The 15,558-nt window shown below is 42.2% G+C and overlaps 1 protein-coding gene across 1 annotated transcript in view; it reads right to left on the bottom strand.

Annotated features, from left to right (window-relative positions):
• The window catches only part of LOC124711404 (vesicular glutamate transporter 2), a 230,549-nt gene that overhangs the window by 126,298 nt on the left and 88,693 nt on the right, over window positions 1-15,558 (bottom strand). The window contains exon 2 of the mRNA XM_047241463.1: window positions 5,029-5,105. Coding sequence (XP_047097419.1) covers window positions 5,029-5,105 — 77 coding nt within the window. The remainder of the gene's footprint in view (window positions 1-5,028; window positions 5,106-15,558) is intronic.

The raw sequence follows: 15,558 nt of genomic DNA, 5'->3' as shown, positions 1-15,558 counted from the left end.
CACGTCGGAGACTCAAGTTTAACCTTGATTCTGCCTTATCCTGAGAGAGCGTTCGCACCGGCGGCGCATTGTGGCGTGGGAGCGGCGTGCTGTAAACGCTGCCGCCGCTTTTACTCCTGCCCATTCTGCTCGCTGCTTTTGTCCACAGTACAGATTCACGAAGGAGGCCGCGCGACGCTGAAAAGGCCTGCCTTCCCTGAGATCAGCGCCGCATCGGTGTTAAACCTTTCAAACGCCGCCGTAAGTAACAGGGCGTGTGCCGAGGCCTTGTTAGCGTAATGAGGTCTTAATATACCTCGACACTTTCCGTCATACTCCTTTGTCCTCTTTTGCTTTCTCTCCGTTTCCTGTTTCATCAGCTTGCGGCAACATCGACAGCGAACATGTGGAACATAAAGGCGGTTTTAGTAACGGAAAGATACTCGCTTTGTCTTGTTGACGTGACAAAATTCATCTGGCAAAATCGAGGGAGTTTAGACCCACCGTTTGTACAATCATGTCAACAGGTTCTCGCGGACCACGTGGTTTCTCTGTTTTGTTTTACGAGCAATAATAAAGTTATGGCTGTCACCTCGAAAAATTAAAAGTTACGTAATCAGTTATTCCTTTGTTCGCACGTACATCCCTGCAGCCCTGGTAGCATATAACAACATGGTCAAAAAAATGGCTCTGAGCACTATGGGACTTAACTGCTGTGGTCATCAGTCCCCTAGAACTTAGAACTACTTAAACCTAACTAACCTAAGGACATCACACACATCCATGCCCGAAGCAGGATTCGAACCTGCGACCGTAGCGATCGCGCGGTTCCTGACGATAGTGCCTAGAACCGCTCGGCCACTCCGGCGGCGCAACATAGTCAGTAACTGCGCAGAGGGCGCAGTAGTAATTTTGTGCCAACATAAAAATTCTTTATTTATAACTATGTAATGGTTCAAATGGCTCTGAGCACTATGGGACTTAACAGCTGTGGTCATCAGTCCCCTAGAACTTAGAACTACTTAAACCTAACTAACCTGAGGACATCACACACATCCATGCCCGAGGCAGGATTCCAACCTGCGACCGTAGCAGTCGCACGGTTCCGGACTGCGCGCCTAGAACCGCGAGATATATGTAAATTGTGGGGTCACTGCCGACTAGTCACTTATAAGGTGCCTAAAGGATGCTGCGTTCTTGGAATGCTAAACAACAATTCAATCACATAACACAGTTTTACTATATTTCTATTAAGCAGATTGACGAAACTTTGAATTTACAACGGCGTCGCAAGCGATGGCGACAAGCAAGCAATCAAAGTCCTTTGCTGTAAACAAAGTCCATGTAAGCAATTGATATGGACCAGACGTCACCGCTATCTTAGTGTTCTCCTAGTACAGTCCTAATACTGTCCAGCCGAGGCTGGCAGGAGCGGCCCTTATATTCCCTTCTTGTAGAGGGCGCTCCTGTCGTGGTGCGGTCCTTGTCAGAGGGCTATTGGCTGACGTCGTCTCACCGTTTTCTTTGTTCTTGAAATCTTCGTCTTCGTGGCGGCGGCTTGTCGATACAGCGGAACATAAATTATACATTAGTGACAGTTATGCATAGAATAAAGCTGGTACAAACTTCAACGTGACGAAATAAATCTCGGGTGAACAGTCTGGTATGAGTGTACATAGGACACAATATTTCGGCAATCGACCACGTTACCATCATCAGGTGCGCTGATGTACTGACCTGCGGTGAGTCGGCGCCATGTATATATAGGACAATACCCCTCCCGCTCCTCCCTCAGGCGCTTCCTATGAGTCGGTGCGGTCCGCGCCCCGCGCGTGGTCCAGGTACAGCTTCCGTTCTCCCGCCGTCTGGGCGCTGCGTCCTAGGTCTTCTCGTTCAGGAGGGTCTGCCGGCACCGCTCTCGTTATTCTTCCCTCCTCCCCCGAAGTCGGTACACTCTGGGAAATATCCTTATTCTTCTTAATCCTGGTGATCGCGGGTTCCCACGCCTTCCTAGGGATGTAACCGCTGTCACGATTTAGTTGTGGCTCCCTTACTCTGATCTCTATGGCTTTTTGATGACACAGTCCCAGTATTTGGAAGTCTGTGTCAGGACTTTGGTTTGGTAATAATCCATTCTGTGGAGTTCCTACAGGCAATGCTCAGCGATTGCCGACTTACTGGGCTGTTGCAGACTAGTGTGCCGTTGATGTTCTCGGCATCGGTCCTCAATGGTACGAATGGTCTGCCCTATGCATACAATACCGCATTGGCAAGGTATGTGATAAATCCCTGATTTACGTAGACCAAGGTTGTCCTTGACACTACCAAGAAGGCTCTTGGTTTTGCTTGGAGGACGGAAGATGGGGTTTACGTAAAGATGGTGTTTATGTAAAATGCGTCCAATTTTTCCGGATAAGGCCTCACAAAACGGTTACAAGGAAGGGCAAATTCTGAAGGCTCTACATCCCACAACTGCAGCACCGGCGGAAACTGAGGATGAACCCCAGGAGGAGTCGACCTTGGTTATTATTCAGTTTTGTGGGGCCTTATCCGGAAAAATTGGACGCATTTTACGTAAACACCAAGTAAAAACCTCAAGCCCCCCATCCCCCCACCCCTACCCCCATTATCATCCCGACATCTCCTGAAACGGTTCTCAGAAACTGCTTCGACTTTCCTTGGATGGCGAGACCATTGCGTGGCATCTTTTTCGGAACGACGACGAGGTGATTTTCGAGGATGAGTGTTCCTGAACAGCCAAAATGCAGACTTCTACAACCAAGGTATCCGTCAAGTCAACCATTGTTGAGATAAATGTGTCCCATTGTGAATGTGTAGAGATGGATTTCACTGTAGCACCTCGATTTTATCGAGGTGATAATTACAACGTCAGGACCACCGCTCGTTCAAAACCCACTCCACAAAAAGAATAGCTCTTTGAAACAGTGAGAAAACAGTCACCTAACTCCATTTCTGATAGGGGTCATGCTTGGACAAAGACTATGTACTATTTACACATTTTATATTCTACATAATGCCAAAATGTAAAGTTCTTTTAGAACCAAATGACAAAGAGACTGTTGGTTGCTACAGTGTTTCACGCTTTACTTTCAGGAAAGAGACCCAGATGACTTTTTCGTTTTTCTATGCCAGTGGACAAGCCATTCCTTTGTAGAAGTCTGAATTCTGTTCAGGAAAATCGCACTGGGGAAAAGAGATCCTCAGTGACGAATATCTGGGAGGGCATTTACCTGATAACCGTAGAAAACCTCTCCTGAACGTTTGTCATAGCTGGGTGATTACAATAACTTTTAAGTTAATATGGGAACTGATGTGGACTGCTAAGGCAGCCAGTCCACAGTGACGGGTAGCCGAAAGAAAGGCACGTGTACACACACGCCGACTGGCGAGAATTCTGGAACAGGATAACTATTGAATGCTAATAAGAAAAGTATGCAGCTCCTTGAATACTTAACTTTAATTCTTTGTTGGTTTACACGTTCTTCTTGAGACATTTATACGATAACTCTCAAACTATGTAAGGCTAATGGCGCCTTGCTAGGTCGTAGCCATGGACTTAGCTGAAGGCTATTCTAACTGTCTCTCGGCAAATGAGAGAAAGGTTTCGTCAGTGTAGTCGCTAGCAAAGTCGTCGTACAACTGGGGCGAGTGCTATATCGTATCTCGAGACCTGCCTTGTGGTGGCGCTCGGTCTGCGATCACACAGTGGCGACACGCGGGTCCGACATGTACTAAATGGACCGCGGCCGATTTAAGCTACCACCTAGCAAGTGTGGTGTCTGGCGGTGACACCACAGGAACAACGGCGTCCCAGCCAAAAATCTCTAAATATGAATGAGTATGTATCTGTGTATGTATGTGTGTGAGTGTTTGTGTGTGTAGTTCTCTTGCCAAATGCATTATTGTCTGTAACAGTTTATTTTCAATAACATGCGTAAAGATTGGTTGCAGAACAAACTTTGTTTCAAATCGGAAGTCATTACTTCTTGATGAAATAGAACTTCTGGTTCCTCATTACTGTAAAAGATTTGCATAATTATATTACTTGGACCAACAGCAGAATAATTAAAGTAATTCAGTTTAGGACAAACTGTTCCTTTGTGCACGGAACACGTCCATAATGTGCATATGTATATTCCACCAGCTATTAATGTATGAAAGGTCATAAATAATAATTTCAGATTTAATTATTCCATACACTTGTCTAAAACACGCCTCCGGCTCCGGAGTTGAGCGGTATGCATTGTTGTTGACACGCGAATCCCTGTGTGTGGACAATGTACCACGCACAGAAATGAGTGTACATTTGAAGCACCTTGTTTCTGTGGGTTTCCAGATTTTTAGGTTAGTTCAAGACGTGCTGTTCCCAAAATACACGGTTAATGGAGCGACGAAATTGGGAGTGAGGCGTCGGGTTGTGATAACTGCAAAAGGTTAGTCAAAAATCGTTTGAAAAAGTGACTTCAAATACCTGAAAGCCGATAGCCAAAACTGGAAAAGCCGAGTTCAGAAATGAAGTTGTGATTTAGGAACTTTCATACACTTCTTTCACATTCGAGGAGTGCCACTACATTTTATCAGGTACATACCAAAAACGTGATGTAACATTGCTGCTTTCCGAAGAAATGGATGCCGGAATCAGGCAGTCCGGTGAACGAGGCAGATAATTTTAAATTTAGAAATGAAGTCAAAATCAACTCCAGTGTATACAATGATTTTAAAATAAATTTTGTGTTTGTCTTGGTGAATTCTGTACTTGTTTCTAAACATATTTATTTATTTACTTTTCTTTAATACTAAGAACTTTTTTGCTACTTTCATTGCTTCATCACTTTTATTTACTATTCTTTCAGTTCAAACTTTTACCTGTACCTTTACTTTTAACATGCTTCGCCAACACCATATTTATAGGGCCTAGGCACTAGCGGAATGCAGCAAACAAAATCTCCTGGCTACGACAGGGTGCTCCCAAGCGGCACCTGTGGCGTTGTTTGTGCAATTCAGAACACAGGAGAGAAAATCACTCACCCGGCGGCCTCTGCGTCGGCGGCTTCTGCCTTGGCCTTCTCCTTGGCAGCCACGGCCGACACTTTGTACGACGACATCTGCAACACAAGAGCACAGCAACGTTCACGTCACCCTTTCACATTACCAGCCGACTACTATGAGGTCTCTGTTTAGCCTTATCGGTTCTGTTAGTCGTCCCAAACTCGTAGCTTTGGGAATTTTATATGGAATAATATGCGGATTATTGGACGATATAAAATATAATGAACACACATGATGTTACTACCTCCTCAAAGAGATAATTTAAATGGTTCACATGGCACTGAGCACTATGGGACTCAACATCTGAGGTCAGCAGTCCCCTAGAACTACTTAAATCTTCACACACATCCATGCCCGAGGCAGGATTCGAACCTGTGACCGTAGTAGTCGGGCGGTTCCGGACTGAAGGGCCTAGAACCGCTCGGCTACCACGGCAGGCAGGTAATTTATAAAATTTGTTATTCTTTCTTTTTATAATGTGTCTCTGTCGTTCCCTTTATAAACTGTTCGGCTTGTTGTTGCAAAGATTATTGATTGTACAGGACACTGTAAATCAGAAACATAAGAGGCCTCTGTTCTGGTTTTTGCTATGGTTCACAATTGTATCTTAGGAAGTTCTGACGCACTCGCAAAATTAAGAGTGATGATGAGCTGACGTCGAAAAAGTACGTGGAACAAAGATACCGTGGTAGCATGAACTTTATAAAAAAAAAGGAGAAATTTTTTCTCGCTGTGTATTTTATTCGTATATTTACCTATTTCAAATGACTGTCGGAAATGGCTCATACACCCAAACAAAAGTTTCAGAGACGTCAGACAAAATTAAATTGTAGTCAGTTTATACATAGGTCATGAGCATACTGAAATTTTAAAATTGAACTCTGTGCACCCTGTTACTACAAATGCAAAGACATCGGACGTTGTGTTTTTCAGAATTAAGCTTATCCATAAACCAATAAACTAAAGAGCCGAGCAGGAAAAACTAAAAGAAATTGTATACTTTATCACTAAGTACCCCTTTTACAAATTCTAATGAAACAATAAATACGTTAATAGATTTTATAGCTGTGAAAAGTAATCAACAATTATAAGGGCTTCGTATAATGTTTTAGCCCTTTGTTTCCCACATTTTATTCACTCCAGTAAAGAATACAAGATATCATTTTCAGCTCTACTACAAACGCAATTCGGAGAGTGTATTAAATTTGACAGATTTTTCGTTTTCTTGATCCCCAGGTTGGTTCAAAAACCTTCATACGATATCAAAACACTAAACTTTCAACACGAATGAAAATAGAAACTTGGAGTCAGTTTTAATTTACGCATCAAAACTGAACGCCGAGCGTTCATTCACTTCTCAGTATGCTTCAAATACGGAAACACAAGGCGTTTTGGGTTTCCGTATTTCAACGGGATGGAGGACTGGCACCCACATTTAACAGCATTGCATGACAACGGGTGCCACAGGGTGCCAGGGATGTGCACCACTGACGACCAACGTCGCATGATTTCGCTTTTGAAAATAAAAAACTTTGGAGTCATATGCATAAGTTAAATTCTACTTCAAGTTAATTTTTCTTCCAATGATAAATTAAACATCAGTACAGTACAGTTTTCGAATCATTACTGTGAGTGCCTCTTGCAAGGTTACCGTTTGGTGTCTGATAAGTACACCCTTACTCACTGCTGGTGCCGCATTCTTAACAACTTGCCAAACTGGTAAGGCAATGCGAGCGTTGGTTGTTATTCCAATTTTTAATTTCGTGAACTTTTTTTTTAAGTCGCCCGAGGTGGCCGAGTGGTTCTAGGCGCTACAGTCTCGAACCGCGCGATCGCTACGGTCGCAGGTTCGAATCCTGCCTCGGGCACTGATGTGTGTGATGTCCTTAGGTTAGTTAGGTTTAAGTAGTTCTAAGTTCTAGGGGACTGATGACCTCAGAAGTTAAGTCTCATAGTGCTCAATGCCATTAGAACAATTTTTTTAAGTTACTTTCTTGATTGTTACGAAAACATGGCCCGGAAACACAGCGTTCCGCGGAACGTAGTTTAAAGAGACTGCGCGAGCACACGGCTGCCTCCTCGTCAACACCTCCCCTCCCCGCTCCCTCCCCCAGCGTCCAGGAGGGAGGGAACAATAGAATAGCGTGGCCCTCGGTATCTGCTGACATGAACCCCACCGGGCATGTTCGGAACCAGCGCGTCATCTCAGGAATCTTCTTCGTTCACTGCATGACGTCACAGACGGCCGAAGTTCCGCACTTTCGAACAGACTGCCCTTCTTGTTCACTGTATTGATTTCAAATTAATATTTTTTTCGTAAGGATTCACTCTTTCATTCCCTGCTCCCCTTGACTCTATGCCCACTAACGTTAGCCGATACTCAGGGGGTGCAAAACGTTTTACGAACTGTTTTCAGATGAACTACTGTTTTATGATGAAGTCTTCCAGGGTAACAGGAAGTTTTATTACAATTGCGAAAGCCATGCCTTCCTCTGTGTGGACAATTGAAGTCGTTGGTATCTTAATGCAGGCGTATCTCCTGCATGAAAGAATTAAAACTGGGAATCATAGTAAAGAGGAAAGGCTCGATAATTTTGATGGTGGTCATGATGACCCGTATAGGGAGGCGTGTAAGTAGGTGCAGGAGAAAAATTTTAACTGCCCGATACTTAATAGATGCGAAGTTGCGAGAAATTGCATCAAGGCCGGAATGAGATTATGAACACTTAGAGAGAAGAGAACAATGGCCTGTACAGGAAGGCGTAAGTCGCGAGGCAGTTAACGCCCAGCCAGAACCGGCAGTGGAACGGCACCGCACGCCGGTTAACGGAGGTGTTAACAGCGCAACGGACAAGGCGGTGCCACTGCTGCGGCTGTAATCTCGCTGGGCACTTATCCTTTCATTTCCAGCATCTGGGAGATGTAAGACGTCCACCCAAACAGAGAAAGTCGCGAGACAAATTGTAAAGTATAGAAACATTAATATTCAATAGCCTAGGGTTAAATACTGTACAGCATTCTAAAGAAGCATACAGTTTTATTCCAGAACAACAAGTAATTTTAAATAAATAACTTTGGAATTTATAGAACATGGGTATTTCAGATAGAACAGCTTACAGGGAAAGCTGGGACAGAAACAAAACTAACATCGAATGTGATCTACATCGTGCACAAACGTTAATATGTACGAACCAAACTGCATAGAAAACATGCCTTAATCAATGAAACAATACTGGAAATTTGCCTGAAACATTATAGAGATATACCGACGAAAGCTACAGGAATAAATACAGATCCAGACATTGGAGAATAAGGCAGCTTTGAATGAAGCGACATGAGAATAATTCGATGACATTCTCAGAATAAAGAAACACATAAACGCTCCCGGAGGTGATGTCATGAATATTGAATTAATTAGCACGTTCCACTGGAAATTAAATATGGAATGTTGGACATGTTCAGTGGTTGCTATAGCACATTTACAGTACTGGAGTACCAAAGTACATGTCAGTAAAACACTTTAATAGGAATACTTCGGTAAAAGTCGATACCAAACAAAGACGGAACGAGGACGAAATCAGGGAATAAAGCAGAAAAACGCAATGTCACCAGTACTTATGCACAGTAACGCAGTACTCTGAACAGTTTTTTAGCTATTCAGAAAACAATCTGCTATTAACAGTGAATAGACCTGAGAAAAAGCAGCCGAATGTTTTGACCTGAAAATGTTAGTAAATTTGTAATACTCATTCGACACTGTTCACTGGCAATCACCTTTCGAAATTCTGAAGTAGGCAGAGAAAAAAATACAGCTGTTGTAAAGTGGTTGCAACTTGTGCAGTAACAAGAATGCCTACATAAGAGTTGAGGAGCATGAAACGTGTGCGGTTCTAGGCGCTACAGTCTGGAACCGCGTGACCACTACGGTCGCAGGTTCGAATCCTGCCTCGGGCATGGATGTATGTGATGTCCTTAGGTTAGTTAGGTTTAAGTAGTTCTAAGTTCTAGGGGACTGATGACCTCAGAAGTTAAGTCCTATAGTACTCAGAGCCATTTGAACCATTTTTGAAGCATGAAACGGAAGCATTAGTTTAGAAGAGTGACTGGATTTCTGTCTAACGTTTATCTTAATCAATCTGAACACTGAGTAAGCCTTGCAGGGAACCAAGGAGAAATTTTCAAAGCAAAATGTTCAGGGGGAAAAAAATTAAAAAAATCACCTTTGCTGTAGGCATCGTTATTCTGCCTCAGACGGGAGAAATATTTGAGGAGCAGTTAGACGGAATGGCTAGCGTCTTCAAACAGACTGTAAAATGAACATCAATAAAAGTTCTCATTAAGAGCGCTGCGACGGTACTGCCACCTCCTGGCTTCTTCCTACTCCTACTGTTTCTTCTAGTAACTTCGCTGTTTTCTGACGACCGGGTAATAAATGGCAGTGCCGAAAATGAAGTACAGACAACAGTACATATTTTATGACTAATTCCACAAGTATGGCATTTCGATCGTTAGAACTATGTTTATGACGTCATTTGTTCTGAGCTGTGAGTTGTACAATCACAATTTTGCAGGTGCTTCAGTATTACATGTAGACACTCAGTAGCGCCAGCCGAGGTGGCCGAGCGGTTCTAGGCGCTACAGCGTGGAACCTCGCGACCGCGACGGTCGCAGGTTCGAATCCTGCCTCTGGCATGGATATGTGTTACGTCGTTAGGTTAGTTAGGTTTAAGTATTTCTAAGTTCTAGGGGACTGATGACCTCAGAAGTTAAGTCCCATAGTGCTCAGAGCCATTTGAACTAAGTAGCACATGTGAACACTGTCTGTAAATTGAGTTGCGAACAGAGTTAGTAGTGCCGGATGCTGAAGCTTTACTGTATGAATAGCGGAAATGTAGTTAGCGATAAACGTTTTCCTTTAGTCATTTTGCGGGTGGTGTCCGCTAGAAAACGTTTTGTAAAGGTTTGACATTATGTGGAATGGTAGTCACTAAGTGCACTCGATCTCAAATACAGCATGAATGTAGTCTGGATAACTTCGCCACCGTGAGCCTGAAGACTTACACATAATCTAATATCATTCTGCGTTAAACCTTTAATGTAAGATTATACCTCTTAATGAGTAGATTATGCTGAATTTTAAATTTTTAAATTCGGCCAATAATTTTATAAAAAATACTGAAAATCAAATTTTTGTTGCCCCCTTATTAGATACGCAACCTGCAACTGGAACCGTGCACCACTAACCAGAAAATGTTCATGATGATGATGATAATGCTGCTCATTATTGATGTTGTTGCGGTCTTCAGTCCAGAGAATGGTTTGATGCAGCTCTCCATGCTACACTATCCTGTGCAAGTTTCTTCGTCTCCCAGTACTTACTGCAACTTACATCTGAATCTGCTTAGTGTATTCATCTCTTGGTCTCCCTCTATGTTTTTTACCCTCCACGCTGTCCTCCAATACTAAATTGGTGATCCCTAGATGCCTCAGAATATGCCCTACCAGCCGATCCCTTCTTCTAGTCAAGTTGTGCCACAAACTCCTCTTCTCCCCAATTCTACTCAATACCTCCTCGTTAGTTATGTGATATACCCATCTAATCTTCAGCATTCTTCTGTAGCACCACATTTCGAAAGCTTTTATTCTCTTGTTGATAATTCTTCCGGGTTATATGGCCGTGGTCGATGGAATTCTTCTATTCCTAACGTTTCGTCCAATACTACGTTGGACATCTTCAGAGGTATGGCTGGACCTGCTGAGTCCTGCCGACTGACGAGTCGGGCGTCGCAGAGCGACCTAAATACCGAGGAAAGTGGGCGTGGTCTAGCTTGCACATAGTGGCAGAGAGAAAACTAGTCAAAGATAAAATGTAACTATCGATAATAGTCCTTCATAGATAAAAATCATTTATCAATTCTCTAACGCCACTGTCCATATCTCGCTTAATTAATAATTGCCACTATGTGCAATCTAAACCACGCCCAATTTCCTCGGTATTTAGGCCGCTCTCCGACGCCCGACTCGTCAGTCGGTAGGACTCAGCAGGACCAGCCATACCTCTGAAGATGTCCAACGTAGTATTGGACGAAACGTTAGGAATAGAAGAATTCCATGGACCACGACCATATAACCCGGAAGAATTATCAACAACAGTACCATCCGGTCGTGAAAGCCTTCATTGTACTTCTATTCTCTTCTTGTCTAAACTATTTATCGTCCATGTTTCACTTCCATACATGGCTACACTCCATACAAATACTTTCGGAAACGACTTCCTGACACTTAAATCTATACTCGATGTTAACAAATTTCTCTTCTTCAAAAAACGCTTTCCTTGCCATTGCCAGTCTACATTTTATATTGTCCCTACTTCGACCATCATCAGTTATTTTGCTCCCCAAATAGCAAAACTCCTTTACTACTTTAAGTGTCTCATTTCCTAATCTAATTCCCTCAGCATCACCCGACTTAATTCGACTACATTCCATTATACTCGTTTTGCTTTTGTTGATGTTCATCTTATATCCTCCTTTCAAGACACTGTCCATTCCGTTCAACTGCTCTTCCAGGTCCTTTTGCTGTCTCTCACAGAATTACAATGTCATCGGTGAACCTCAAAGTTTTTATTTCTTCTCCATGGATTTTAATACCTACTCCGAATTTTTCTTTTGTTTCCTTTATTGCTTGCTCAATATACAGATTGAATAACATCGGGGAGAGGCTACAACCCTGTCTCACTCCCTTCCCAACCACTGCTTCCCTTTCATATCCCTCGACTCTTATAACTGCCATCTGGATTCTGTACAAATTGTAAATAGCCTTTCGTTCCCTGTATTTTACCCCTGCCACCTTCAGAATTTAAAAGAGAGTATTCCTGTCATAAAAACAAAAGTACAAAATGAAGTGGAGGGATCACGTTCACTTGGTGGAAGACTGTATGATCTCCGAGATCATTTTGTAATAAGTCCGCAGTTCGTTGTCTAGCGGCTAGCGTTGCTGCCTCTCGATCGTGGGGTCCCGGGTTCGATTCCCGGCCGGGTTGGAGATTTTCTCGGCCCGGAGACTGGGTGTTCGTGTTGTCCTCATCATTTCATCATTATCATTATGATCCGTGAAAGTGGCAAAATTGGACTGTGAAAAAATTTGTGCTTTATACGGGCGCTGATAACCGCACAAACCGAACGTCATCAACTTTGCAATATACTCGCAAAGGAAAACGAAATACAGACCAACTATCACAGAGGTGGCGTGAACAGATTTGATGCAAATAAGGCCAGTAGGTGTAATTCTTGATATAGATGATGACGATGAATACCACTGTGCCATGTTCTTAACCCCACAGGGACGCATATCAACTACAACAATTCAGTATAAGATAGTCCCCAATATTACCACGAGTTATTTGTATAGAATGATCATGGCGATCGCTGGAATTCGAGTATTACAGTCCCATGCCAGAGATGTAAAACTCAGTTTCGTCTATTATCCTTTAGATAAAACGAACAGAATGATTCGTACAGTTTAGGCGCTAACTAGGCAGATATAGAACCAAAGCACGCTCCAATTGGGACTAAATACTTATACACTGTTATGAAATTCAACCTATATACATATCTACTGACCATTACGTTAAATAAACAAAACTTGGTGACTGTAGCAATCAAAATAAACTTGTGAAATATTTTGTACAATATTTTCCATCCAGGCGCATAACTGTCGCCATTGTGACGAAATTGGTACGATTCCTCTAAAGAAGCCAATAAAAAAGAGATATAACACCATTGATACATATCCGCTACCAAAGAAGATTACAACTGTTGGTCCGTCTGCATCAAGGTGCCACACTTAAATAATTATTATACAGTCTTGGTTGCACAATCAATTTATGATATCATTTACGCGTTTCAGTGTGTTCATAATCATCTGAATTTATGGTTCTTGAAATGCAAGAGTATTTACTGATAAGTGAGAACAAAATTCATGAAAGTTAATGTAAATGAAAGCAGAAACATAAACGAGAATAAAAAAATCATAAAAGTTATAGTATCGACAATAACGAGACAAAATTAAATTTTGTGTTTTCTGAGTCTCACTTAAAACTATTTTGTATTGATTTAAGTGTTGAACAGAATTATCACCGACCTCTCTCGAGACTTAAAGTTATAAATAATTAAAAAATCTTCTCAAAATCGTGCTTCACAGCTTTAAAAAAGTACGTTTTGTTATAACAAGTATCTGAATCTGCTAAAATGTTTTATTTTTTTCCTTTTACAACTTGTTTCAAACATGTGGTCATGATTTCTTGCGTAATTATGACTATTATAGATCAAAGAGTTCCTTTGTCGAAGAAGAATAAAAAGGACTGTTGCTTTTTTTTAAGTAACCATTCACGCGAAGAGACGGCCGTCTAAATCACAACAGCACTTCTCAGTGCTTCACACTTTACACAAAAGGTGTTGTGCCCTAGAAACTCATCCGTTCAAATCAACCACGATTGACTTCTTATCCTTTGTAATGATCCCACATTTCTTTCTCGCAGAGTTCAAAACACAAGTGTAATTAAAAACGCACTTCTCCTTTGGTTTAAACAGCTGCTCGGTAGAGAACAGCCATATTGTCAGTCAGCAGTGTTTACAATATTTTGGCGGTAGCAGAGGCGGTTATGAGCTCAGCATCTCTTCTTGTGTCTTATCTGTACTCTTTACAATGTTATCGCCTGTGGACAACAACAACGATAACTTAAGTATGCAAAAAGCTCGTCATAAACAAGATTTCCACTGATGAGGTCTCCCTAAATGTGCAAAAGATGGGCCAAGCGCACGCAATACGCATGACTAGCAAAACACGCGGGCGTAACAAACAGAAGGAATACCTGTGTGGTGAGAGCTGTGCACAGCGCATGTCGCCAGCATCGAACTTAAACAGTATCGTCACTTACGTGTCACTCTACCTGCATTCTGAATTAAGATTGATACTTTAATATTACACTTATTTGCCCTATTTTTACCCAGCATAAATGAGCTAGATAAATTCGATAATGCGGGAGAGCGTTGCCAGTCAGTCGGTAAGATTTATGTACAGCAGTATGAGTAATTACCTCTGTTTACGCCGTAGTGTTAGTGCTGAAGACGTGGAGGATGACTAGGCTACGGTTAATAATTTAGTTGCGAAAAGTGAATGAAGATTAAAGATATGGCTCCCGAAAGGAATAAAAGAGGATATATTTTTAGTGTGTAATAAATCACTAATTTACTGCATGTCTCAACTCTATGTTTTTTGACTTGTGTGTGTCTGTGACGATGGCTGTGATAGGTCAACGATAATCTTTGGCAGACTGTTTTACTCTTTGAGTTTAACCAGTCCCAGAGAGGCATTTTTTTTTCTTTTTTTTTTTTACAGTGCTGCAACATATGACAAGAATTTATTTACTTTTTTGTGGTTCCGCTAACGACGCTATCGGGCATTCATCATATCTTAGACACCGTAGAACTGCACGAATCTCTGTAAGTATTTATTTGAAAGTAAGTGATTGTCAGAAGCTACGAAAAAATTACAGAAGAGTCTATCGAGGGCACTTCTGCGACCTGTTGATTGTAGATATATCGATATAGGAGCGTGGAGTGGAGCATTTCCGTACCAGCCTCAAATGTCTACTGATCTAAGATAGCGAGCTGTGTCTTTATTTCCGTACGCGTAATTCATGGAACTGTCTATAGCAGTCCTGCTATACTGCGAACCCCTCTTTGTGACTACGTAAGGGCCGCAACTAAAGAAAGAATGTTTGTCTATCGAAGCCGCGGGCTCCAAACGATAGATGTCGAACGTGCAATTCTAAATCGATCACGCGACTGTGGTGGCGGGCGTTATGAGCATCTTTATAGTGGTCACTACAACAATGACAAAAGAAGAGCGTTACTAAAATAGTTGTAATTACAAAGGAAACGGCTTTCCTCACTCGTGGTCGACGTTGTCGTCATGAGTAAGTCCATTTGATGTGGATGCTACGGACCGCATTCCCTTTTTGCCATAACCTGAGCAGGCTCTGTCAATGTCACGCATGGGTAGAGTGTCACATTTGGGACAAAATTCAAACTATTTTCTACGTTGGGTAAGCATGGAATTAGATTCTTCCACGTGAGGCAATCGGCCGAAGAAACGTCTGCAATACCAGACATCCCACACACAACCATCACAAATCATTTGGGTTTTCCTAGCATCGCACAACGCCCGCCATCACAGTCGCGTAATCGATTTAGAATCGCACGTTCGATATCTATTATTTGGAGCCCTCGGCTCCGATTGGCAAACATTCTTGGAAATTACCAAGTAAAAAGCTATAGGGCCTACACATAGTTAACATCATTTCTTTGAGAAATATTTATTTTATTTAACAAATATAATGACAGCAATGTACTTGTAAAGATGTATTATTCACACACTCCATTTATTTCAAACTTACTTTGATGTTTGGCTAAATGTACAAAAATAAACTGTGAGTGGCGGGCAGCT

The sequence above is a fragment of the Schistocerca piceifrons genome, chromosome 8 (genome assembly GCF_021461385.2).
Source record: "Schistocerca piceifrons isolate TAMUIC-IGC-003096 chromosome 8, iqSchPice1.1, whole genome shotgun sequence".
NCBI lineage: Eukaryota > Metazoa > Arthropoda > Insecta > Orthoptera > Acrididae > Schistocerca > Schistocerca piceifrons.
Note: the sequence above shows the minus strand (reverse complement) of the source record. Positions and strands in the feature narration are given on the sequence as shown.